General features: G+C 45.8%; 1 protein-coding gene across 1 annotated transcript; it reads right to left on the reverse strand.

Annotated features, from left to right (window-relative positions):
* Nucleotides 1-739: 739 nt before the first annotated feature.
* Nucleotides 740-19,682, reverse strand: LOC138767976 (oocyte zinc finger protein XlCOF8.4-like). Its single transcript, XM_069945926.1, has 8 exons — nt 19,490-19,682; nt 15,457-15,584; nt 15,175-15,348; nt 14,960-15,083; nt 12,453-12,577; nt 12,171-12,344; nt 10,474-10,597; nt 740-3,002 (listed from the first exon to the last, which is right to left on the reverse strand). Exons 2-8 carry the CDS (start codon nt 15,562-15,564, stop codon nt 2,329-2,331), a joined length of 1,503 nt encoding a protein of 500 aa, XP_069802027.1. The 5' UTR covers nt 15,565-15,584; nt 19,490-19,682; the 3' UTR covers nt 740-2,328.
* Nucleotides 19,683-27,881: the final 8,199 nt, after the last annotated feature.

The following is a 27,881-nucleotide window of genomic DNA, read 5'->3' on the forward strand; positions in this document are numbered from 1 at the left end:
TAATACACACAATAGATATCACTGACATCACACCAAGGAATAATGGGTTTGAAGATATTTATTTAGACATAAAAAAAACACATATGTTCCTCTTGTATAAAGAATTAACTGATTATCTAAATACAAAATGGATTGTACAAAGTGTAAAAACGAAAAAAAAAAAAAAAAACACAAAATCACTCATTACAATTGCACTAAATGTCCTTAAAGGGGTAGTGTGGCGCTAAAAAATTATTCACAGAATAACACACATTACAAAGTTATACAACTTTGTAATGTATGTTATGTCTGTGAATCGCCCCCTTCCCGTGTCCCACCACCCCCGCCCGTGTACCCGGAAGTGTTGGTGCATTATACATTACCTGATCCGTGTCAAGCCCGTCCGCCATCTTGTGCCAAACGTCATCTTCGGATGGACGGACGAATTGCTGCCGCCGCCCCCCCTCCGCCGTGTCATAACTGTGCTCAGCCGCGATTGGCTGAGCACAGTTATGCTCAGCCAACCGCGGCTGAGCAGCTGATGACGCGGCCGCGATTCGGCCGTCCGTCCGAAGATGACGTTTGGCACAAGATGGCGGACGGGCTCGACACGGATCAGGTAATGTATAATGCACCAGCACTTCCAGGTACACGGGCGGGGGTGGTGGGACACGGGAAATGGCGATTCAGACATAACATACATTACAAAGTTGTATAACTTTGTTATGTGTGTTATTCTGTGAATAATTTTTTAGCGCTGCATTACCCCTTTAACTCAACATAAAAAGTGAATGTAATCCACAAAATATAAAATATCTTACCAGAGAAAATGACTTCAAAAAATTTGTATATTATACTTTAGATTAAGTCAGATCTGGGAAGTAAAGTAGAAGTGACTGAAGACTGAATTAATTTAGTGAATAATTTTATTAGTGTGAATGAAGAGACTGGGAATGAGCATAGAAGCGATAGGACTAAGAAGTCTTAGGGCTGATATTGAGAAGGAAATAAGTGCTGACCTGTTAGGTCATCGCTCGCTTCCTCCTCCTTTCCTGTTTGCTGTCTGTGCTATTTTATGGGAGGGGGCGGGGCATAGAGAGCTGTGGGAGGGGCTGCACTGTCAGGGTAGCCCATAGAGGAGAGCAGTGGTCTGCAGCCGCCACTCCTATTGCATATTATGATCTGGATTTTAGATCATGCTGAAACATGTTCAACTTGACCCATCACACCAAACGATTATTGGCCGGAACGACCGGAAATCAGTCAAGAACGGCCGAAAATGTTTATGTGTAATGGAGTTCATAGCTTCAAACTTAGGAGACGTCGTCTGGAGTGGATCAAGAGGAAAATCTACAATGAAGACATCACCTGTGAGTCACTGGATCATTACAGGGGTAGTAGACTCCCCAAATGTCTGGTATCGAAAAATCTTTAAAATCCAAAAAAAAGTCTACAAAAATTAAACATTGTAGCCCAGACCCTGATAACTGGTTGATACCATTCTGTTTGTCAATACGCTGTGTCCCTGCAGAGACTGATACTGATGGGGGACACTGTCATGTTATAGGGACACAGTACTAGGACATATCAATGGTAACACCCAGTTGTCAGTTTACTCATACAAGCTAAGCAAGGGCTAACAGCTGAACCAGGATGACACCTTTCTAGCACAGAACAATAGGAGCAGTGGGGGAGGAATAGGGACCAATTCTGCAGCCCGGGATCTATGGTCCATAATCCAGCACTGGGCTTCAAAATATAATCACATAGGAGAATTTGAGATACAGAGCATTTACTCTCAACCCAATTCAATAAAGGCAGCAGGTCCACACCGCCGTATTTCCTGCACTCTGTACATTAGAATGTCTTCTCTCCTGAGAGAGATGCTCCACAATAACAGATTCCTGAATGAAAAATTTCCTATATACTGCATATTACTATTGTCTCTTCCCTGTGTGTGTCATGAGTTCTCTCATGTCTCACAAGATTTGTTTTTTTACTAAAACACTTCCCACATTCAGGACATGGAAAAAGATGGAACAAGATTCATTATCCGGCTATAACATTTTCTACATTCAGAACAGGAAAGTGGAATCTCCCCTTCGTGAGTCGTTATATGTTCCGCAATTCTTGATTTCTGACTAAAGGACTTCTCACATTTAGGACACAGAAATGGCTTCTCTCCTGTGTGAGTTCTGAGATGTTCAGAAGTCTTGATTTCTGAATAAAACATTTTTCACATTCAGGACATGAAAACAGCTTCTCCCCTGTGTGAGTTTTCATATGACTAACAAGTTGTGGTTTGTTATTATAACACTTCCCACACTCAGGACATGAAAATGGTTTCTCTCATGTGTGAGTACTCTGATGGATAATAAGAAATGATTTCAGACTAAAACACTTCCCACATTCAGGGCATGGAAATGGCCCTCTGTGAGTTTTTTTATGCTTAAGAAGAGTTGATTTCCTACCAAAACATTTTCCACATTCAGAACAGGAAAAAGGCTTCTCTCCTGTGTGAGTTGGTATATGTAGCACAAGACTTGATTTATGACTAAAACACTTCTTACATTCAGGACATGAAAATGGCTTCTCTCCCGTGTGAGTTCTCTGATGGACAAAAAGATTTGATTTCATAGTAAAACATTTTCCACATTCTGAACATGAAAATGGCTTCTCTCCCGTGTGAGTTCTCTGATGGATATTAAGAAGTGATTTCTTACTAAAACATTTTCCACATTCTGAACATGAAATTGGCTTTCTACCTGTGTGAGTCCTCTGATATTCCACAAGACATGAGTTTGGACTTTCTTCTGCCCGTGACAATGGCCTGTCCTTTACATGAATTGTCTTATACACAGAGAGATGAGATTTCTGTTCAGAAAGTTTCCCACATTCAGGATTTGGAAGAACATTACCCAGTCCACATCCCGTTCTTTTTTTGCCATTCTGTGATTGACTATTTTCTAATTCATAATTAGAAGATAGAAGATTTCCTTGGCCACCTCTCATCCCATCGTCACCTGGAAGGAACAACATCATAGATGACACAAGGTTGGGGGAGGGCGGCGCTGGTCACCACCTGAGTCATAGCTCCTCTCACAGCAGCTTTAATCACCGCTGACACTCAGATAAAGATGCATAACAGGCATCACATACAACTCAGGGGGCTCAGTATATTGGGGCATCAGCATGTTATATCTCATTCAGTGCCTGTATATATCCCATTGGATGCTGTAAACTACAAACAACTGATTCACAAAGAGGGGAAATAAAGTTGCGGCTGTGGCCTGTATTAGTTATATATGTGTGTGGACACCGATACATAAAGCCTGTATTCCGTGACTGTGCAGGATGGATGGAACAGCAGCACCGGGGTCAGTGACTGGATGAATGGGCTGTCAGTGTAGAGGCTCGGAAGTGTCTGGAGACAAGGCAGGAGAACACAGGAAGCATGGAGAGGTAAGTATAACATCATTGTTGTTTTCTAGCAAGGGCTGCACGGACATCACTAATGTGGAAGCTAGAACATCATGTCTGCTTCTTTGTACATTTCACCCTTTATGGGTGTTTTTAAATGCTTTTAATTTTTTCTTTGTCCATTTTTTTGTATATGATGAATTATTATTGAAACAGCTGCATCTTTCTTATTTGCAGCCCATTCCAGGTGTCTAGAGGCAACCGCGGAGGGGGATCCCTTCATCTTACCGAGCCGGGCCTCAGCGTTGGAATGACGCTGATCCCGGCTTGGTATTCTATTGCAATGGTCTGCAGCAGATCTCATGGATCGGTGCTGTGTCATACAGCTACACTGATCTCTATGGCAGATCAGTGTTGTTGTATTAGAAGTCCCCCATAAACATGTTTGGTATTGCCGCGTGCGTAATCATGTGGACTATTAATTTATCACATTCCTGATCTCGCACGGTAAACGGCGTAAGCGAAAAGACCCGCGCAAAGTGTAAAAATTGTGCATTTTTGGTCGCATCAAATCCAGAAAAATTGGACTAAAAAGCGATCAAACAGTTGCATATGCGCAATCAAAGTACCGATAGAAAGTACAGATCATGCCGCAAAAAATGACACCTCAATCAGCCCCATAGACCAAAGGATAAAAGCGCTATTAAGCATGGTCATAGAGGAATTTTTTTCTGTAAAAGGTTTTATTTTTTTAAAAGCCATCAAATAATATAAAAGTTATGCATATCGTTTTAATCGTACCGACTTGAGGAACATATATAACATGTCAGTTTTTCCATAGAAGGAATACCGCAAAAAAGAAGCCCTCCCAAAGAAAAAGCAAGAATTATGACTTACCCATAATTAAGTCCATCATGACAGCACCACATGGAGGATGTCACCCTTGACCTAGCAGGAACAGGAAATACAGGGAGAGGTTAAAAGGGCACTCCCCCAATCCCACCTCAGTGTTATTATAACGAAACCATAGGATCAACAACACATAGGGGAGGGAAATATAAGGGTGCTGTCATGATGGACTAATAAAAATGAATTATCGGTAAGTCATAATTCTTATTTATAAATCGTCCACATGACAGCACCACATGGAGACATAGCAACTTAGACTTTTAGGGCGGGACCATAGCTTGTAGCACCTTTCTCCCGAAAGCCATGTCTTGGGAAGTGCCCACGTCCAGCCGGTAGTGCCTGAAGAAGGTGTGAGGCGAGGACCAGGTAGCAGCCTTGCAGATCTGTTCAAGAGAGGCTGCTGATTTGGCTGCCCAGGAGACTGCCGTGGCTCTGGTAGAATGAGCTTTGAGACCCGATGGGGCGTCTTTTCCTCTGGCTGAGTAAGACTCACAGCAGTCTTTATCCAAACGAGCTATGGAACCTTTGGAGGCTTTTTTACCTTTGTTAGGGCCTTGAAATTGGACCAAAAGATTTTCATCCTTTCTCCACGATTTAGTGGTTTCCAGATATTGAAGGATAGCACGTCTCACGTCCAGGTGATGAAACGGTTCTTCTTTCTCATTCTTTGGATTATCACAGAATGAAGAGATTATGATGTCCTGAGACCTGTGAAAGTTAGTCACAACTTTTGGAAGAAAAATAGGATTCAATTTAAACACTATTTTGTCATCTAAAATAGTACAGTAAGGTTGCATAATAGACAATGCCTGGATCTCTCCTACCCTTCTTGCTGTTGGTATAGCAATAAGAAAGGCAGTCTTGATGGTAAGTAACTTGAGAGGAATCTCATGTAGGGGCTCAAGTGGTTTATCTGAGAGGCCTAGTAGAACAGTATTTAAGTCCCATGGAGCTGTCAAATTTTTTATCTTAGGCTTGATTCTAGATACTGCTTTAAAGTGGCACTGTCACCTCCTTTGTGCATTTTGACATCTCTACACAGGTGTACAGGGTAAATTTAGCGGTTTTCATACCTTATTTTATATCATACGTCATGGTGGTTGTTCAAGTAAAAAGTAATCTTTTATTAACTGCAGATTGTGTTAAGTGGGCGGGGCTCGCGGCATTAGCGCCACTTAGTCCCGCCCACAATGTCCCAATTGGCCCCGCCCCCTCGCCAGCCATTGGAACAGGCTGGCCGAAAGGTCTAGACCCCACCCCCTTTACGTTGGCCAACCAATGGGCACAAAGGGGGCGGGGCCAACGGTGCAGTTGTGGGTGGAGCTAAGTGGCGTTAATGACGCCAGGCCACGCCCACTTAATATAATCTGCAGTTTATAAAAGGACACTTTTTACTTGAACAAACATGGTGGAAGGGCATCACCATGACTTATGATATGAATTAAGGTATGAAAAACGCTAAATTTACCCTTTACACCTGTGTAGAGATGTCAGAATACACAAAGGGGGTGACGGTGTCACTTTAAAGAACCTTTTTATCCATTGATGATCTGCAAGCTGGTATCATAGATACATCCTAATGCCGAGACTTTTACTTTCAAAGTACTCAAGGAGAGACCTTTGTCTAAACCATCTTGAAGGAAGTCCAGTATTTTTGGAATGTCTGGTTGGGTTAGGTCCGGTGGAGGGTCTCCATACCAGGAGCAAAACTTCTTCTGTTGTTTAAGGTATATGGTCGATGTATCCACTACTCTTGAGGATAAGCCCTTGGCTGTGAGGATGGACTTTTCAGTAACCAGGCGGTTAGGTGGAGGTTTTGCAGGTTCGGATGATGCAGAGGTCCCTGGGACAGGAGATCTGCTTGGAGAGGAAGAGGAAAAGGGTCTTATATCGCCATGGAGGATAGAAGACTGAACCAGCTCCTCTTTGGCCAATGGGGAGCTATGAAGATTACCGTGGTGTTGCTGGAGCGGATCTTTTGCAAAGCTTTGGGGATGAGAGGCAGAGGAGGAAATGCATAGGCCAGATGAAAATTCCAGTCCTGTTGGAGGGCGTTCAATCCCATCAGACAGTCTAAGGGGATAAGGCTGAAGAATCTTTCTATCTTCCTGTTGCCCCTTGAGGCCAATAGGTCCACTTGGGGACAAACCCATATGTCTGTAAGTTGAAAGAAGATCTGGGAACGGAGTTCCCATTCTCCACGGTGTATTGTCTTGCGACTTAAAAAATCTGCCAGTTTGTGGTCCACTCCTCTCAGGTGGATTGCCGAGATAGATTTTACCTTTCCCTCTGCCCAAGAGAAAATCTTTCTGGATAATAGTTGCAGAAACTTGCATCTCATCCCTCCTTGGTGGCGAAGATAGGCCACCACTGTCGAGTTGTCTGAATAGACCTTTATATGGCTGTTGAGAAGAAGGTATTCTGACATCTTCAGAGTCTCCCTGACTGCGGCCAGTTACCGAAAATTTGAGGATTGCACACTGATCTCCTCCGACCAACGACCCTGAAAATGGAAGCCCTGAATGTGGGCGCCCCAACCTGACTGGCTGGCGTCTGTGGTCACCGGAATTACTAGATCCAGAATCCAAGGGCACCCCTTCCGTAGGTTGGATCTTTTCAGCCACCAAAGGAGTTAAGTCTTCACTTTCTGTGAAATGGACATATGTCCCTCCAACGTCAGGGGGGGATCTGTTCCACACATGAAGTATGTCGGCTTGTAGAATGCGAACATGGTATTGGCACCAAGGTACCGCCGGGATAGTTGTTGCCATTGAACCCAGGAGGGACATGGCTTTCCGAATTGTAGTGGTCTTTTTCTTCCTGAAAGAGGTAATGTTTGTCATTAAAGTGTCACTGTCGTGAATTTTTTTTTTGCAGAAATCAATAGTCCAGGCGATTTTAAGAAACTTTGTAATTGGGTTTATTATCCGAAAAATGCATTTTTATCATGAAAAAGCAGTTTGAAGCTCTCCCCCCTGTCTTCATTGTTCTCCTATGGAGAGAGCTAAAGAAAAGACCAAAACAGGACAACAAAGAGTTAATCTACAAATCCCTCACGGGATATCTCCTGTGACAGTCACCAGTGACCTGTCTGAGCTCGGATTACAGCTGTCACCCAGCTCCGTGCCTGTAATCCTCTGTTATCTGCTTTCTGCTGCCGGCTAACTCCCTCCTTCCTCCTCCCCCCTCCCCTCTCCCTAGAGCAGACAGGGTACGTCTCCTGCAACAAGTCACAATTTTCAGATTTTTCAGAGTGGATGAAAAAGAGGAAGGAGGGGGGGACCTGGGAAAAGGCTTTTTACATGCAGATAATGGCAGATTTGGCTAATAAACCCAATTACAAAGTTTCTTAAAATCGCCTGGACTATTGATTTCTGCAAAAAAAATACGACAGTGACTCCTTAAGGCATTCAGCTTGTCTTGAGGTTGGAATGTTTTTTGTTGTTATGCGTCCAGGATCATCCCTAGGAATTACTTCTTGCAGGCTGGTGTCAAGTCGGACTTGTCCAGATTTACTTTCCAGCCGAGATCCTGTAGGGTAGAAACAGTCATTTGAATGTGTACAGACAGGATTGATGGAGATGGAACGACTAATAGTAGATCGTCCAGATATGGAATGATAGTCACCCCTCGTTTCCTTAGATAGGCCACTACTTCCAACATAATTTTTGTGAACAGCCAGGGGGCTGATGAGATCCCGAAGGGCTGTAAGCATCTTTCAAGTCTAAAGTTGCTAGGTATGCCCCCGATGGATAAGACGAATGGTAGATTTTATTGTCTCCATCTTGAATTTTTTGTATTTGATAGATCGGTTTAGGGGTTTGAGGTTGATTATTGTTCTGTAAGTCCTGTTGGGTTTTGGGACTAGGAAGAGGGCTGAGTAGTGAACCAAAAAGGAATGATGGCTCCCAATGTCAGCAGATCCTGAACCCCTTTCGTCACACAATCCATCAGAAGATTTGAATTGAAGTGGGTTATACAAAACTTTGAGGGGGGAAGGGAGGAGAAGTCTATTAAATACCCACTGTTCAGGGTGTTTAAGATGAACTGGTTGTCCATAATCTTCTCCCATTGATTGTGGAAAAGAGACAACCTTCCCCCCACCTTGGAACTGTCACTTATTTTTTCCTTCCGAAGAGGAATTAAGGAGGAAACCTTTGCTGCGTCCTTCCTTCGGATAGGACCATCTTCCTCCTTTGCCCTTACCCTTAAAGTCGTCCTTCCTTTGGGTATACTGGGTATAGCGACGAAAAGGTTTCTTACCAAGGGAATTTGACATAGTTTTATTTCTGATGTTGCATCACCCTGCCAATTTTTTAGCCAAAGAGCTCTTCTGGTTGCGTTAGAAAGGGCAGCTGACTTGGCGGCCATCCTAACTGATTCGGCAGAAGCATATACACATAAGTGACACCAAAAGGTTAACTCACAGAGCTGCAAATAGAAAAAGAAAAAAAAGAAGGGCACCAGCGCCTCGTGTCTTACCGAGATGACACTAGAATAGGGGGAGTGGGTGATTCCACTCACCTTTGTGCCCCTTGGGCTGTAGGCATATCTCCCCTCTGGGGCAGCTGTAAATCCGTGAGGATAGAGCAGTAGGCAGGTGGCTAGGATCCAGGACTGCAAAGCCGAAAATACCGTGGACAGGATACTCCCAACAACAGGGCCTGTGAGGTAACAACAAAAAAAACGAGAAAAAAATGGTACTAGATACAGCGCTGTCCTAAAAAGAATTCAAATGTGCACCATGAAAACGTTACATATATAATTTATTATCAACGCACAGAGTTTCTGTGCTAACTCTGTGCTTTGATAATAAATTATATATGTAACGTTTTTATGGTGCACATTTGGATTCTTTTTGGGACAGCGCTGTATCTAGTACCATTTTTTTCTCGTTTTTTGTTGTTAACTCTCGGAGTTGGCAGCAGCAGTAGACTCAACAGCCTCTCTTGTAGCACCAGGAGAAACCACGAGTCACCTGGCGCTGCTGCCGAACTTCCGGTCTGTCCTCCGTACGAGCCACCAGGGGATTTGCTACGCTTGCTGGAGTGGAGGAGGTTTGAATTTTGCTGTCGAACGCCTAGCCGTGATCCCGGAAGTCCATGCGGGGGATCGTACGCCGGCGTCTGACGTCACCTGTGTGACAGATCTGCCGTGCGTTTAGGCCCAGGAGCACCCATAGGCGCGCGAGGACAGCGGCAGCATGAACGTCTCCCTGCATCAACTCCAATCGAGCGCCGTAGGGAGACCGGGACTATGCGGTAGCCGCCGAGGGATCCCTGAGCCAAAAGACCGGCACTTGCAGGGGGAACAAAGGGATACTCCGGGCCATTCCTGAGGCTTATCGTCCCAACCCATGACCTGGAAGGATCACAGGTAACTCTGTATTCCACTTGATCCTGACAGTAACAGGAAAAACACTGAGGTGGGATTGGGGGAGTGCCCTTTTAACCTCTCTCTCTGTATTATCTGTTTCTGCTAGGTCAAGGGTGACATCCTCCATGTGGTGCTGTCATGTGGACGATTTATAAATAATTGCTTTTTTTTTTCCAATTTCACAGCGCATATAATTTTTTTCTGGTTTCGCAGCATATTTTATGCAAAAAATAAGTCTGCCATTGCAAAGTACAATTAGTGACGCAAAAAATAAGGGCTCATGTGGGTTTCTAGGTGAAAAAATGCAAGTGCTATGGCCTTATATACACAAGGAGGAAAAAATGAAAGTGAAAACACGAAAATTGGCTCCATCCTTAAGAGGTTAATAGGGCTCTAAAGCCTAAATATGTGCTAGATGGAGGCATTGTTATACTTGTCAATTATAATCCTGCTCTGCTACTTTCCGACCAATTGTAATGAGAATCGGTTCAGTATAAAGCTTTGAATTGTTGCCGATTTTTATTTTGAGGCCCTAAAGACGTTTACCAAGAAAACCCCCTCATGATCTATATACATCTCCTCTGTCAGCTGTCTGCACATGAAAAAAAGACAAAAAAAAACGACCTGCCGAAGATCAGGTTGGTTAACCGAGGCCAGAGTCGGTTTTGTTTTTTTTAACGGTTTATCTCCCAGCCCTAATCACAGTGACTGAATACATTGTATATATGTGATGATCAGATGATGGGGGATCCAGGAGATCCATAACCCCAGTGTTTCCTCTCCTCTTACCTGGTGATGTGAGGGGCTGCTGATCCTCCACCATGACATCCTTGTACAGATCCTTGTGTCCTTCTATATGCTCCCACTCCTCCATGGAGAAATAGACAGTGACATCCTGACACCTTATAGGAACCTGACACAGACAATGATACAATTATCCTCCAGACCCCTCACCCCTTGGTGTTATTGTACAGTCATGGCCAAAAGTTCTGAGAATGATTCAAATATTAATTTTTTACAAAGTCTACTGCTTCAGTTTTTAAAATGGCAATTTGCATATACTCCAGAATGTTACAAAGAGTGATCAGCTTAACAGCAATTACTTGCAAAGTCAATATTTGCCTAGAAAATGAACTTTATCCCCAAAACACATTTCAACATCATTGGAGCCCTGCCTTAAAAGGACCAGCTAACATTGTTTCAGTGATTGCTCCATTAACACAGGTGTGGGTGTTGATGAGGACAGGGCTGGAGATCAATCTGTCATGATTAAGTAAGAATGACACCACTGGACACTTAAAAAAGAGGCTGGTGCTTGGCATCATTGTTTCTCTTCTGTTAACCATGGTTATCTCTAAAATGGCCTAACAGGGCAGAATATCGCAGCTAGAAAGATTGCACTTCAACAATCTATTGCATCATCAAGAACTTCAAGGAGAGAGGTTCCATTGTTGCCAAAAAAGGCTCCAGGGCGCCCAAGAAAGACCAGCAAATGCCAGGACAGTCTCTTAAAAGTGTTTCAGCGGAGGAATCAGGCTACCAGCAGTGCAGAGCTTGCTCAGGAATGGCAGCAGGCAGGTGTGAGTACATCTGCACGCACTGTGAGGCAGAGACTCTTGGAGAAAGGCCTGGTCTCAAGGAGGGCAGCAAAGAAGCCACTTCTCTCTAGAAAAAACATCAGGGACAGATTGATATTCTGCAAAAGGTCCAGGGAGTGGACTGCTAAGGACTGGGGGAAAGTCATTTTCTCTGATGAATCCCCTTTCCGATTGTTTGGGACATCTGGAAAACAGCTTATTCGGAGAAGACGAGGTGAGCGCTACCACCAGTCTTGTCCCATGCCAACTGTAAAGCATCCTGAAGCCATTCATGTGTGGGGTTGCTTCTCAGCCAAGGGAATCGGCTCTCTCACAGCCTTGCCTAAAAACACAGCCATGAATAAAGAATAGTACCAGAATGTCCTCCAAGAGCAACTTCTCCCAACAGTCCAAGAGCAGTTTGGCGATCAACAATGCCTTTTCCAGCATGATGGAGCACCTTGCCATAAAGCAAAGGTGATAACTAAATGGCTCAGGGAACAAAACAGAGATTTTGGGTTCATGGCCTGGAAACTCCCCAGATCTTAATCCCATTGAGAACTTGTGGTCAATCATCAAGAGACGAGTGGACAAACAAAAACCAACAAATTCTGACAAAATGCAAGCATTGATTGTGCAAGAATGGACTGCTATCAGTCAGGATTTGGTCCAGAAGTTGATTGAGAGCATTGCACTGCAAATATTGACTTGCTGCATTAACTCATTCTAACTGCCAATATAAGCTTTTGTTACTCATAATATGATTGCAATTATATTTCTGTATGTGATAAAAAAAACATCTGATGAAAACAAGAGGGCAGCAGATCATGTGAAAATATATTTGTGTCATTCTCAAAACTTTTGGCCATGACTGTATAATGTCCCAGCATTCCCAGCAGCATTGCTCACCTCTCTAGTCAGGAGCTCAGTCATCCTGGAGGTCAGTTTTAGGATCTTCTGCTCATGTATCAGAGAATGAGGTGGAGGATCGGTGATGGGGCTCTGGCTGCTGCTCCAGCCTCCTGACCTGACACCAGGGGGCGCCACACACTCACCAGACCCCTTCTTCACTACTGTGTAATCCTGTGTATGGAGACACTGATCACTACAGAGAGTCTAACAATCCTTCCCCTCCCGTCATTTACCTGCTTTATTAATAGACATACAAGTGACGTCATGTGAGACTCTCACCTCTCCAGTTATCCAGTAGATTATCTCTAGGGTGAGGTCTAATATCTCTCCCGCCATCTGCTCTCTCTCCTCCATCCTTCTGGGGTCACTGATGTAATGGACCATGGTCTTTAGCTGTGAGATACCTGAGAAGCAGGGAGGATTGGGTGTTAAATCTCATTTTCAATTAAGTACCCGTATTTTTTCGCTTTATAAGACGCACTTTTTTTCCCAAATAAGTGAGGGGAAAAACTCAGTGCGTCTTATAAACCGAACATACCGGGCCCAAATGCTGGCATACCGCTGTTAAAAGTACCGGCAACCTGCCCCAGCCCCCGAACCTCTCCTCCAGCCCGCCCGCCCGCCTGATCAGCCTCCGGCAACAGCCGGCGCAGCGTTCAATCTGCCTCTGCTGCTAAATCTCCGGCCCTCTGGGGACATAGCCGCCAACCTACCCCAGCCCAGAAGCACTCCTTCAGCCACCGCTGATTGGCCTCCAGGGCTGGCTGTCACTGCTCGCTGATCGGGCAGCGTCCGGCGCCAAGTTCAAAAAGCTGCACCTCCCACCACAGAGAACATGCCTGCCGCTCTGCCCCAGCTCAGGGAAGACTCCTCCAGCCTTCACCTTACTGGCAGCATACAGATAAGAGAAAAAAACAAGTGTTGGCTGAAGCAGCTGCTGACAGATCATCACAGTGGGTGAGTGCATGTTCTGCAGAGGCTGCAATGATCTGAAAGCAGCTGCAGCTTCAGCTGACTTTTGTATATCCCATGTCTGTAGAGTAATTTTTGTTTTGTTTTTGCTAATATTACGTGCCCATGGTTGTCTCCCCTCCCACCCTCATCCTCTCACGCTCTTACCCTCTCCCTCACCCTCTAGTAAGCTACCCAGCACAAGTGGTGTTGTGGGAGCAGTGGTGCCAGGGAGTTAACACTCAATGACTTATAGCCTTTTACAGCTCATTGAGGGTTAACTCCCTCGCACCACTGCTCCCAGAACAACATGATACATTTTGCCCATAGCAATATACAGGTGTAACTGCAGCTCAGCTCCTATTGACTTGAATGGGAGCGGAGGTTAAATATCACCACCGCTACACAATGAATGGAGACAAACTCCCTTCACAGCGTAGTGCGGCACCGAACATCTTTTTCCCATTTTTCCTGCTCTAAAACCTAGGTACGTCTTATCATCAGGTGCGTCTTATAAAGCGAAAAATAAGGTAAAATGTGTAGCTAATAATGATTTGTAGAGATCACTGATGGCAGCGTACCATAGAGGTGACCCTGATGTATAACTATGGACAACTGCTACAATGACCTGAGACCCGATAGATGACCTATACTCGATAGATGGAATTTTTTAATTTCTTTTTAGGTAAATGAACTTAATTAACCCCTTCATACTGCAGTGCGGTCCTATTCTGCCCATTCTCCTGATCAGTACAGGGCTGAACGCTCAAACCCAGACCGATCAAAACTTTTGATATGTCAAAAGTTTTTTTAAACAACAGGTACACTATAATATTAAACTTACGCTATTCAGCATGCGGTAAAAATAAAATAAATGTATTCTCTGGGTCACTACCAAATTTGTATAGTCACCCAGTTTGTACATTACCGAGTGATCTTCTAATCACTGTTCCAATACACTACACTACACTACACTACTACCACTGTAGGGCAGTTATGTCAGAATTAAGCTTACAGGCTATGCATGGCTTATTCAGAGCGACCCCCAGGGACCTTCAGAGCCTCCAGGATTGCCATGGAGCTGATGGGAAGCCCGAACCTTGACACAGGACTTCCGATCAGGTGAGTATGGGTGCAGCATATAAAAAGTTCAACAGATGATCACTTGCTGCTTTACCCCTCTGGGTAGTTGTAGCGGGAGGTCAGCTGTCATACACTTACTTGAGAAACATATACTTGTCAGTTTTTCCATAGGACAAATGCCATAAAAACTAAATCCCCTCTCCCCCCCAAGAAAAAGAATTGCGTTTTTTTTGTTTTTTTTTCAATATTCTTTGATACAAGCACTCTGAGAACAGCCATCTTCTTTAGCAATGAACTTTTCTGGCTTTCCCTCCTTGTGAAGTGTGTGAATGACTGCCTTCTGGACATCTGTCAAGTCAGCAGTCTTCCCCATGATTGTGCTGCATACTGAAACAGACTAAGGGACCTTTTATTACACTTATGAAGCCACTGCAGGTGTTTTGGGTTTATTATTCTAATTTTCTGAAATACTGACTTTTAGGTTTTTCTTGGCTATAATCCATAATCATCAACGTTAACAGAAATAAATGCTTGAAAAAGTTCATGACTCTAAAAAGTCATGACTCTAAAAAGTCATGACTCTAAAAAGTCATGACTCTATAGAATATATGAGGTCACTTTTTGAATTGAGTTACTAAAATAAAAAAATAACTTTTTGTTGATATTCTAATTTATTGTAAACCACTGTACGTGATGATCAGATGATGAGGAATCCAGGAGATCCATAACCCCAGTGTTTCCTCTCCTCTTACCTGGTGATGTGAGGGGCCGCTGATCCTCCACCATGAAATCCTTGTACAGATCCTTGTGTCCCTCTATATACTCCCACTCCTCCATGGAGAAATAGACAGTGACATCCTGACACCTTATAGGAACCTGACACAGACAATGATACAATTATCCTCCAGACCCCTCACCCCTTGGTGTTATTGTATAATGTCCCAGCATTCCCAGTAGCATTGCTTACCTCTCCAGTCAGGAGCTCAGTCATCCTGGAGGTCAGTTCTAGGATCTTCTGCTCATGTATCAGAGAATGACGTGGAGGCTTGGTGATGGGGCTCTTGCTGCTGCTCCAGCCTCCTGACCTGACACCAGGGGGCGCCACACACTCACCAGACCCCTTCTTCACTACTGTGTAATCCTGTGTATGGAGACACTGATCACTACAGAGAGTCTAACAATCCTTCCCCTCCCGTCATTTACCTGCTTTATTACTAGAGATACAAGTGACGTCATGTGAGACTCTCACCTCTCCAGTTATCCAGTAGATGATCTCTAGGGTGAGGTCTAATATCCTTCCCACCATCTGCTCTCTCTCCTTCTCCATCCTTCTGGGGTCACTGATGTAATGGACCATCGTCTTTAGCTGTGAGAGTCCTGGGAAGCAGGGAGGATTGGGTGTTAAATCTTATTTTCCATGAAGTATAATGTGTAGCTAATAATGATTTGTAGAGATCACTGATGGCAGCGTACCACAGATGTGACCCTGATGTATAACTATGGAAAACTGCTACAATGAACGGAGACCATACCCGATAGATGGAATGTTTTTATTTCTTTTTAGGTAAATTAACTTAATTAACCCCTTCATACTGCAGTGCGGTCCTCTCCTGCTTGTTCTACCGCTCAGTAAAGGGCTGAACACTCAAACCTGGACCGATCAAAACTTTTGACATGTCAAAATTTTTTTTAAACAACAGGTACACTATAATATTAGACTTACGCTATTTAGCATGCGGTAAAAATAACATAATAAATGTATTCTCTGGGTCACTACCAACTTTGTATAGTCACCCAGTTTGTACATTACCGAGTGATCTTCTGATCACTGTTACAATACACTACACTAGGGCAGTTATGTCAGAACCTTTACCCCTCTGGGTAGTTGCAGCAGGAGATCAGCTGTCACACTGACAGATGTTTGCGCAGAAGCGCCATCATACACTTATTCTGACCACGCCATATAAAAAGCCGATAGGGTCAGAGTAAGGCCCATTAGTGACCAACCTAGCCGCATCAACAGTCACTGAGGGCAGTGACATCTCCTGCTATATACTGTATATATACATATGGGGGATCAGTGACTGGCTGCAGTATCAGATGTCATTACAGCACTTTTATGGGGAATTCGGGAGTAATGACAGGGCCTTTATATATGAACCCCATACTGCAGGGGTCCTCAAATGGCGGACCGCATTCCGAACGCGGAGGCCAGCTGTCCGGACCCCTGCTGCAGCTCAGTATACATGTATACTGAGCTGCACTCTGCACAGTAACTATGAGCGCTCGTAACAAGCGCTCATAGTTACTGTGCAGCAGTCATTCTTGTGGACGCACTTTCTGCAGTCACAAGAGGCCGCTCTGTCTTGTCTCTGGTGCCAGCACTCAAGTGACGTCACTGGAGCGCCGCTGCCAGGACAAGGTGAGAGTGGCCTCTTGTGACCGCTGCAGTGTGGCCACAAGAGGGGAAGAGAAGAGGAGATGCCGGACCCAGGTGAGGTGTTTTTTTTTATATTAATGCTATATGGGAGGGGGAGCACAGGGGGGCTATATACTACTGGGGGGGAGCTCACGGGGGGGGGGGGCTATATACTAATGGAGGGAGTGCACACAGGGGGGCTATATACTACTGGGGGGGAGGGCTATATACTAATGGGGGGAGTGCACACAGGGGGGCTTAATACTACTAGGGGGGAGCTCACAGGGGGGCTATATACTACTGGGGGAGAGCTCAAGGGGGGGCTATATACTAATGGGGGGAGTGCACACAGGGGGGCTAAATACTACTGGGGGGGAGCTCACAGGGGGGCTATATACTACTGGGGGGAGCTCACAGGGGGGCTATATACTACTGGGGGAGAGTGCACATGGGGGGGCTAAATACTACTGGGGGAGAGCGCACAGGGGGGCTATATACTACTGGGGGGAGCTCACAGGGGTGCTATATACTACTGGGGGGAGCTCACAGGGGTGCTATATACTACTAGGGGGAGCTCACAGGGGTGCTATATACTACTGGGGGGAGCTCACAGGGGGGGCTATATACTACTGGGGGGAGCTCACAGGGGGGGCTATATACTACTGGGGGGAGCTCACAGGGGTGCTATATACTACTGGAGGGGGGCTCACAGGGGTGCTATATACTACTGGGGGGAGCTCACAGGGGTGCTATATACTACTGGGGGGAGCTTACAGGGGGGGCTATATACTACTGGGGGGAGCTGACAGGGGGGCTATATACTACTGGGGGGAGCTCACAGGGGGGCTATATACTACTGGGGGGAGCTCACAGGGGGGCTATATACTAGGGGAGAGTGCACATGGGGGGGCTAAATACTACTGGGGGAGAGCGCACAGAGGGGCTATATACTACTGGGGGGGCTCACAGGGGTGCTATATACTACTGGGGGGAGCTCACAGGGGTGCTATATACTACTGGGGGGAGCTCACAGGGGGGGCTATATACTACTGGGGGGAGCTGACAGGGGGGGCTATATACTACTGGGGGGAGCTCACAGTGGGGCTATAAACTTCTGGGGGGCACTCACAGGGGGGGCTATATACTACTGGGGAAAGAGTGCACCCGGGGGGCTAAATACTATTGTGGGGGAGCTCAAAGGGGGGCTATATACTACTGGGGAAGAACTCACAGGGGGGCTATAAACTACTGGGGGGAACTCACCGGGGGCTATATGCTACTGGGGGGGCTCAAAGGGGGGCTATATACTACTGACGGGGTACGCACAGGGGGACTATATACTACGGGGGGAGCGCACAGGGGGTTATATACTACTGGGGGAGCGCACAGGGGTATATACTACTGAAGGAGCGCACAGGAGGGCTATATATTACTGGGGGAGCGCACAGGGGGGCTATATACTACTGGGGGGGAGTGCACAGGGGGGCTATATACTACTGGGGGGAGTGCACATGGGGGCTATATACTACTGGGGGAGTGCACAGGGGGGGGCTATATAAGGGCTGGCGAGAGAGAAAAAAAAACAGTTTCCCACTAAACATTAATTCTGTATGTAAATAGTTCAACAACGTTTGTGAAAAGTAACAAAACACATTTCCTACTAATGTTCAGCTCGGACCTTCACCTGACAATAGACCCCGGTAAGTGGCCCCTCACTAAATGTTGTTGAGTACCCCTGGTTTTCTGGGACCACGTAACAGTAATTCTTCTTCCTCATGTTATATGGGGAACAATTATTTACTCTCTCCCTCTAGCGGCAGCTTCTCCAGAAGGAGACACATCATGGCTTTATACTTTACAGTCCTCATCCTCCGAGCAGATACAACTAAAGGGGGAGTCACTTCACATTCTATGGAGTCACGTACCCAGCTCTCCCAGATACACCACCATGTACCTGGCTCTCCCAGATACACAGCCATGTACCCGCCTCTCCCAGATACACCGCCATGTACCCGCCTCTCCCAGATACACAGCCATGTACCTGGCTCTCCTAGATACACCGCCATGTACCCGGCTCTCCCAGATACACCGCCATGTACCCGGCTCTCCCAGATACACCGCCATGTACATGGCTCTCCCAGATACACCGCCATGTACCCGGCTCTCCCAGATACACCGCCATGTACATGGCTCTCCCAGATACACCGCCATGTACATGGCTCTCCCAGATACACCGCCATGTACATGGCTCTCCCAGATACACCGCCATGTACATGGCTCTCCCAGATACACCGCCATGTACATGGCTCCCCCAGATACACCGCCATGTACCCGGCTCTCCCAGATACACCGCCATGTACCCGGCTCTCCCAGATACACCATCATGTACCCGGTTGATTGTCCCTCTCCAGTCACTGATTGGCTGAGCAGGCATCTATCAGCCGGGTACCTGACGTTGTATCTGGGGGAGCCGGGTAGGTGACATAACCAGATGCTGGACGAATATGTCAGCTGTCAACAAAACCCGGGAGCGTCGGTACAGGGCACAGGGATGGGTAAGTATAGCTGGAAAGCTGGGTGAGTGAGCACACCTGGCGGCCATATTGGTTGTCACCCAGCTCCCCCAGAAGCAGATAGAAGAGGCAGCAGATGTAGCAGGACATAGGAGGTCTCTATGGCCGCTCACTATACACAATATCCACTGCACAGACTTATTACCTGTCACCCATAGCAACCAATCCCAGCTCAGGGGTCATGTGACAGGGTAAGAAATGAAAGCTGCGCTGTGATTGGTGGCTGTGGGCAGTAAGGCCAGTGACAGAGCTGTCCCCATTGTCTCCTCCTCCTCACTGACATCTCCCACCTGTCACTGCAGTCCGGGGGCTTCTAGTAAGGATGGGAGGGGGTCCCTGTCAGCTCCTCTCCCCCCATCTGCCGCCTGCACTTCCTCTTCTCTCACCAGCAAAACATGTGGGAAGGACAGACAGGAAGCAGCGGTCCGTGCACAACACGCTCCCCCGGAAACAAGCTCCTCTCTGAATAGGGGCCTCAGGCTGCAGTCATGTGAGGGGAGGATGGAGGGGGGAGACATCTTACACGTCCCATGCTTCTGTAACTTGTCTCCAGATCATCCCTGTTCCCATTATTGTCATATTTGAATGCAAAAAAACTTATTTGCTGCCATTATACAGTTTATATTCATTGTAGCTATATTCCCGGCAGGCAGTGAAAGGGTTACTAGGTGGTGTCACGTGGCCTCTGTAAGTTAGACAATACTGCCACCTACTGGCAGCTCCTAGTGTTGCTTACAGTGTATATTACAGATATTACCTGGTGCTGCTGAAGGTTTTCTCTCTCATTGTGTTTCGTAGATTCAGTCCAGGGGTCCAGTCCATGTCCCTGTGGTTTTTATGGGAAATCGCTAAGTGCTACATATGGAGTCCAATGGTGTAAGTCAGGGATGGGGGACCTTTTGCGAGGCTGAAGTTGGTTTCTTATTCTAACAGAAAATTTATACTATTCATAACCTACCGTAAGTGGGGCGCAATAAGGGGATTGGTGATAAAAATGGCCAAAAGGACCTCACGGTTGGCATAAAAATGGGCATCAAAGTACAAACACAAAATTATAATTTAAAAATAAAATTGACTTTGGGCCACTGATCTCACATTGATAATATACAGAGAGGGGGGACCCAGCATCACATCCAAGAGAGTCCAGCCTGGCCCAAAGTGGTTCTGGGTGTAAAAACTGGCATCAAAGTGGGCAGACGGGTATTTTTTAATGATTTGAATAAGTAACAGGTGTTTTCAAAGGGTTAAATGAGTTCGGGCCACTAATCTTACACTGGAGAGTAGCTCCAGTGCTCCTAAAGGTCTGAACTCATTTAACCTGTTAAACACCTGTTTCAAATCATGAAAAAATCATCTGCCCACTTGGATGCCAGTTTTTATACCCAGAACCACTTTAGGCCAGGCTGGACTCTCTTGGATGTGATGCGGGGCATCCCTCTCTGTGTGTACGTAGTGTAAGATTAGTGGCCCGAACTCATTTAACCCTTTGAAAACAGCTGCTACCTATTCAAATCATGAAAAATGCCCGTCTGCCCACTTTGATGCCAGTTTTTATACCCAGAACCACTTTAGGCCAGGCTGGACTCTCTTTATGTGATGCGGGGCCTCCCTCTCTCTGTATTATCAGTGTGAGATCAGTGGCCCAAACTTATTTAACCCTTTGAAAACACCTGTTAGGGTACATTTTAACAGAAAGATTATCTGACAGATTATCTGCCAAAAATTTAAAGCCAAAGCCAGAAATGGATTTGAAAAGAGGAGAAATCTCAGGCTTTCCTTTATGACCTGATCTCTGTTTATAGTCTGTTTCTGGCTTTGGCTTTAAATCTTTGGCAGATAATCTGTCAGATAATCTTTCTATGTAAATGGACCCTTACTTATTCAAATCATGAAAGAATGCCTATCTGCCCACTTTGATGCCAGTTTTTATACCCAGAACCACTTTGGGCCAAGCTGGACTCTCTTTGATGTGATGTGGGGCATCCCTCTCTGTGTGTACGCAGTGTGAGATCAGTGGCCCAAAGTCAATTTTATTTTGTGTTTGTACATTGATGCCTATTTCTATGCCAACCGTGAGGTCCTTTTGGCCATTTTTATCACCAATCCCCTCAGGGCACCCCACTTACGGTAGGTTATGAATATTATCAATTTTCTGTTAGAATAATAGATAAAACAGGAAAAAGAAAAATCCTCTGAATAAGAAACCAACTTCAGCCTCGTAAACCTTTAGTCCTACAGCTGTTGCTAAACTATCATTCCAGACATGATGGGGCGAAGGTTCCTGATCCCTGGTCTAGACTTCGGTTCTATAGGGACAGGCTGTGACAATGGTGAGTGCTGTGTAGGGTGGCAAGGTTGGGACTTTAAAGGTAGGTACACACAAGTCAGTTTCCCTTTATCGTTAATGGCCACACATAAGCCAGTTTACACAGGAAGATGTGCGGCCAACAACTATACATTTCAAAAGTCAGGCAAATCAAAAGATAACCCATCAATACGCCCTGTGTGTTTGCAGCCTAAGGGCCCTATTCCACCGGACGATTATCGTTTGCATAATCGTTAATGATTAACAATCTCAAACGACCGCTATTGCGAAAGACCTGAAAAGTTCACTCATTTCCATGGAATGATAATCGTTACTTATGATCGTAATTGCGATCGTTTTTCTTCGCTATTTATTCTCTATTGCGTTCGTATCTATTGCGAACGACCAAATGATTTCTTATTCAATGCGAACGATTTGCGAACATTTTGCGAACGAGCAACGATAAAAATAGGTCCAGGTCTTATAAAGCGATCAACGATTTCTCGTTCGGTCGTTAATCGTTAACGATCCCGCTGCGAGTTTGTCTGCCCATAGGGGGTAAGGGCAGGGATCCGCATAGGGTCTCACTGCAAATTTGCAGCAAGAAACCCGCTGCAGATCCGGTACATGTGAACGCACCCTAAAGCAGGTTCTAATGACACAATCAGCCGAGGATCGGCCATGTTCCCTGTCCTAAGCTGATCACTGTCACTTTTTACACTTTGACCAATTATCGGTCAAAGAAGGTGATATTCAGCCCGTGTGAAAGCCCCTTAAAGAGGATTTACCACCTGGTACTCTAAACCCACAGATCGAACAGCGCTGGCATGGGGAAGCCCGGTTCCCGTGCACAGCGCCGTTCTATGCAGCGGAACCGGACGGTGCTCAAGCACTAGAGGCCGGCCGGCCCACCCCCAGTGGGAGAGAATTCCCTCCCCTGTATGACGCGGCTCCCTTGGAATGAACGGAGCCGCGTCATACAGGGGAGGCAATTCCCTCCCACTGGGGGCGGGCCGGCCTACCTTGAGCACCGGCCGGTTTCGGTGCATAGAACGGCGCCGTGCACGTGAACCGGGCCGCAGTCCGAAAAATGGACCGCGGCACTGGCTTCCCCATGCCGACGCCGTTCGATCAGTGGGTTAAGATTAAAGAGGATGTCTCACTGTTGCCCATAGCAACCAATCACAGCTCAGCTTTCACTCTTCAGATTGTTCTGGTAAAATGAAGGCTGAGCGGTGATTGGTTGCTATGGGGAACAATGAGAATCTTACTGTAAGGGTGGATTCACACATACTGGATTGCAGCATATTTCACGCTGTGAGTTCCGCAATGAAATCTGCTGCGATTCCCAGTACTGTCAGTTTGAAAGGGTTTACATACTCGCAGTGGATTTTTCATTCTGCTGCAAGTATATAAAGCCCCATCCCCCATAACCGACCGCTGCCTGGTGAATACTTTACTGCTCCGCTCTCCGGCCTGCTGTGGCTCCCGGCTTAGCGAATCAGTGCGTGTATAGTACACGCACACACCCGTTACCGGTCACTGTGAGGCTATATAGGAACTCATAGTATTTCTGTCAAGTCTTTTTTCAACTGAAAAGAGGAGTGGAACTGATGGCAGAATTCCACAGTTTTTGTTTTTTCAACCCACTCCTAGACGCTGCAGGTACAGTGACTGCTCCCTGTGTAAGTACTACTGTCACTGATGAAGAGGGGGCAGGGGGGGGCATTGGTGAAATGGTGGCTACTACTCATGCTGCTTACACAGAATTACAGACCACATTGAGGGTTGTAGTCCTATATTGTCACAGGCCCTGTAGAACTAGAACCCTTATGCTGCTGGCAGAAATTCTGTGTAACCAGCAATCACCAGTGACAAAACAAAATGAATGAAAAGAAAATCATTGGAAATAAGCATAAAAAGCAATAAATATGGCGGCAGGAAACCCCCAAGAAACATGAAACACTTGGCCAGATGAAAAGTACCACTGCTGCATTCCCACATGTATCACCACTCAGAAGTGCAGCTTCCTCAGGGTAACACAAACAACATACTATTTTTTATGAGGAGATTTCATGTGTACAGTCATGGCCAAAAGTTTTGAGAATGCTACAAAGATTAATTTTTACAAAGTCTACTGCTTCAGTTTTTAAAATGGCAATTTGCATATACTCCAGAATGTTATAAAGAGTCATTAGCTTAACAGCAATTACTTGCAAAGTCAATATTTGCCTAGAAAATTAACTTCATCCCCCAAAACACATTTCAACATCATTGCAGCCCTGCCTTAAAAGGACCAGCTAACATTGTTTCAGTGATTGCTCCATTAACACAGGTGTGGGTGTGGATGAGGACAGGGCTGGAGATCAATCTGTCATAATTAAGTAAGAATGACACCACTGTTTCATCATTGTTTCTCTTCTGTTAACCATGGTTATCTCTAAAGAAAGACATGCAGTCATCATTGCACTGCACAAAAATGGCCTAACAGGGAAGAGTATCGTAGCTAGAAAGATTGCACCTCAGTCAACAATCTATCGCATCATCAAGAACTTCAAGGAGAGAGGTTCCATTGTTGCCAAAAAGGCTCCAGGGCGCCCAAAAAAAACCAGCAAGCGCCAGGACCGTCTCTTAAAAGTGTTTCAGCTGCGGGACCGGGCTTCCAGCAGTGCAGAGCTTGTTAAGGAATGGCAGCAGGCAGGTGTGAGGGCATCTGCACGCACTGTGAGGCGGAGACTCTTGGAGCAAGGCCTGGTCTTAAAGAGGGCAGCAAAGAAGCCACTTCTCTCTAGAAAAATCATCAGGGACGGACTGATATTCTGCAAAAAGTACAGGGAGTGGACTGCTGAGGACTGGGGTAAAGTCATTTTCTCTGATGAATCCCCTTTCCGATTGTTTGGGACATCTGGAAAACAGCTTATTCGGAGAAGACGAGATGAGCACTACCACCAGTCTTGTCCCATGCCAACTGTAAAGCATCCAGAAACCATTCATGTGTGGGGTTGCTTCTCAGCCAAGGGAATCAGCTCTCTCACAGTCTTGCCTAAAAACACAGCCATGAATAAAGAATGTACCAGAATGTCCTCCAAGAGCAACTTCTCCCAACCGTCCAAGAGCAGTTTGGTGATCAACAATGTATTTTCCAGCATGATGGAGCACCTTGCCATAAAGCAAAGGTGATAACTAAATGGCTCAGGGAACAAAACATAGATATTTTGGGTCCATGGCCTGGAAATTCACTGGATCTTAATCCCATTAAGAACTTGTGGTCAATCATCAAGATACAGGTGGACAAACAAAAACCAACAAATTCTGACAAAATACAAGCATTGGTTGTGCAAGAATGTACTACTATCAGTCAGGATTTGGTCCAGAAGTTGATTGACAGCATGCCAGGGAGAATTGCAGAGATCCTGAAGAAGAAGGGTCAACACTGCAAATATTGACTAACAGCATTAACTCATTCTAACTGTCAATATAAGCTTTTGTTACTCATAATATGATTGCAATTATATTTCTGTTTCAATAAGTTTTATTAAAGGATTTTCTTCAGTTTTAGGCTGGGTTCACACTACGTATATTTGAGGCTGTATAGCAACCAAAACCAGGAGTGGATTGAAAACACAGAAAGGCTCTGTTCACATAATGTTGTAATTGTGTGGATTGCCGCCATTTAATGGCAAATATTTGCTGTTATTTTAAAACAACGGCTGTTATATTGAAATAATGGCCGTTATTTACTGTTATATGGCGGCCATCCACTCAATTTCAACATTGTGTGAACAGAGCCTGTGTTTTCAATCCACTCCTGGTTTTGGTTGCTATGAGGACCTGACATGAGGACCAAATACAGCCTGAAATATACATGGTGTGAACCCAGCTTTAACATGCAAGTATAGAAGAATGCATACAAGAGATAAGTATAATACGTTGATAAACACCGCTATAACAAAAGTATTCCTTTACGCAGGGAAAAAGTATCTCACAGATAAATGTAGCTGCAGAACATAAGCAGTAATATATACGCAGTAATATCGCAACACAGAGAAAACGGCTGAACAGAAGCTAAATAAGAAGCAATAAAGGTGTGGGCCAGACCTTAAATTAAACAAAGCATTAAAACCATAATGTCGCATAAATGTCCAACACCAGTTTAGAAGGCAAATCTGATATGTGGCAGGGAAAAGCTCCATAAGAATGTGTCGCAGTGCTGTGGAGCCACCACGACAAAACAGGGTATGGGGGTAAAAAGTCCAGCCTAACGGGGATCCAAATAATGTCCTTCAGCTAGAAGTTTACTTAAGGTTCCAGGTGTTAAGCAATTTTTGTCCATCTGCAAAAGTAGTGATGTGGTGCTTAGAGTTCCCATGAAAGATTAATAGTTGTGCCGAATTAAACCACTTGTATGTGATATTTTTATCTCTAAGAGTTCTGGTGAGTTCAGCGTAGCTTTTGCTGGCTCGGAGGGTCTCCGGGGAGAGATCGGCAAATACCTCAATATCACAATGGTCACCCGACAGTTTCACGCCTCCTCTCATTGCCTGTAGTATTGCGGATTTCACATGGAGAAATGCAACTCCTCCTCCAACCTCCCGCACGCCTCCGATAGGGCATTATGTGCCTCAATAGTTTCGCTCAGTTTTTGCTCCGCTAGCAAATCCCTGTCTTCCAACGCCCTCACCGGGGAAGACAGGGAGGAGAAAAAACGGTCTATTCCCGCCAATAAAGAGTCTCTAAAGGTAATGAGCCAGTCCTTGATGAGGGGGTTAGACAGTGGGGGCATGCAATCAAGACATCTATCTGTGTCCCTCTTTACCTCCATCAATATCGGAGAGTCCAACGTGCAGTTCGCCATAGAGGCTGGTAGGGAGGGCTGATGGTTTAGTTCAGATGACAATGGGAGGGAGGTAGGTTGAGGAGGAAGAGATGCACCAGATGCAGAATTATCCAATAAACCGGTGCTATGAAATTCTGAAGCCATCGGGCATAGGGTGCTGATCTCCACATCATTCCGTGCTGAGAAAAGTGCCAATGAAGCAGGTGTGCTTGTTCCCAGCAGAGTCGGGTTATAGTCCATGTGTTCAGATTTACTCACAGTGTCCATGAAAAGTGAAGAGAGGTCTGCAATAGATGATGAACCAGAGCTCAAGGTCTCCCCGGAGATAGGGAGAGAGGGATCCAGCGGAGGGTCTGCCGGCAGAGGCGGGTGGTATTGCTGCTTGTCCGCATCCACAGCGTCCGGGCAATGGGCACATAAACCAGCATTTTTGTTTCTCCGATTTCTCCGTTTAGATGCCCGAAAAGGCGTAGTCTCTTTCTGTGCTATTTCCCGGTGTGGGACTGTAGATTCAGAAGATAGAGAAGATTGTTGCGCTGTCAATACCTCTGCATAGAAGGCGTTCAACAGATAGTCAGGAATGAGGCCAGCGTCATCTTGTTTTTTCTCCGCCGACGGAAGGGAGAGCTGTGCTTTTCTCCGGGCTGCCGCTGAAGCTCTTTTCGATGTAGCACGCATCTTGTTAGGTAGAAGTAATGTTCAGAGCTCCCCAGAACAAAAAGGATCAAGATCGGTGCTGTATAGCCGCTGATAATTGCCTGGAAAGCCGGAGCTCGGACAGGACACGTCCGGTCTCCTCGAGTGCAGGCCACGCCCCCCCTGCAATTATATTTCTGTATGTGATAAAAAGATCTGACAAACACACATAAAAACCAGAGGGCAGCAGATCGTGCAGAGTGTGAGGAGAGTCCATGTATGGTGACTATAACATCACTCAGGTGAGTAGCAGGTAGCAGATCACTCTTGATATCCCTAATCAAATCCCTAGAAGATCTTACGCCCAGGTCATTGCCCCCGACGTGAAGTACCAGAATATCGGGGGGCCTATTCAACCTCAAGTAGTGATGGACTTCGGGCAGCACTCCGCTCCACAGCATGCCACCTATCCCCATCCAGGAAACCCAGCTGCCTTCCCTCCGCCCAGATATCCGCACGGCATGCCCCTCTCCGAACAAACAAATGGCCAAGAATCCACACTAAGCATGCTGAGTCTAAAACAAAAAACACAGAGGGCAATGACATAAAGAAAGACAACACCCCAACACGCAAGCCGCCCCCACCCCTTTTAAGCAACTCCATCCTAACATAAGACCGGAACCTGGCGGATTCCCACCTACCAATCTGACGCACCACAGATTTCTCCAACCCCCAACGAACCGCCTCAGTCACCGCCCCAATCCGAAACGAATGGGAGGCAAAATCCAACACCGGCAGACCCAGCCTCTCAAGGCCCTTCCGGAACACCGCTACGAACTGAAAGCGCGAGAGCACTCTCCCATCCCTATGAACCAAAAGGACCCCCCAGCTCCAATAGGCCGAA

This window comes from Dendropsophus ebraccatus, chromosome 11 (assembly GCF_027789765.1).
Source record: "Dendropsophus ebraccatus isolate aDenEbr1 chromosome 11, aDenEbr1.pat, whole genome shotgun sequence".
NCBI lineage: Eukaryota > Metazoa > Chordata > Amphibia > Anura > Hylidae > Dendropsophus > Dendropsophus ebraccatus.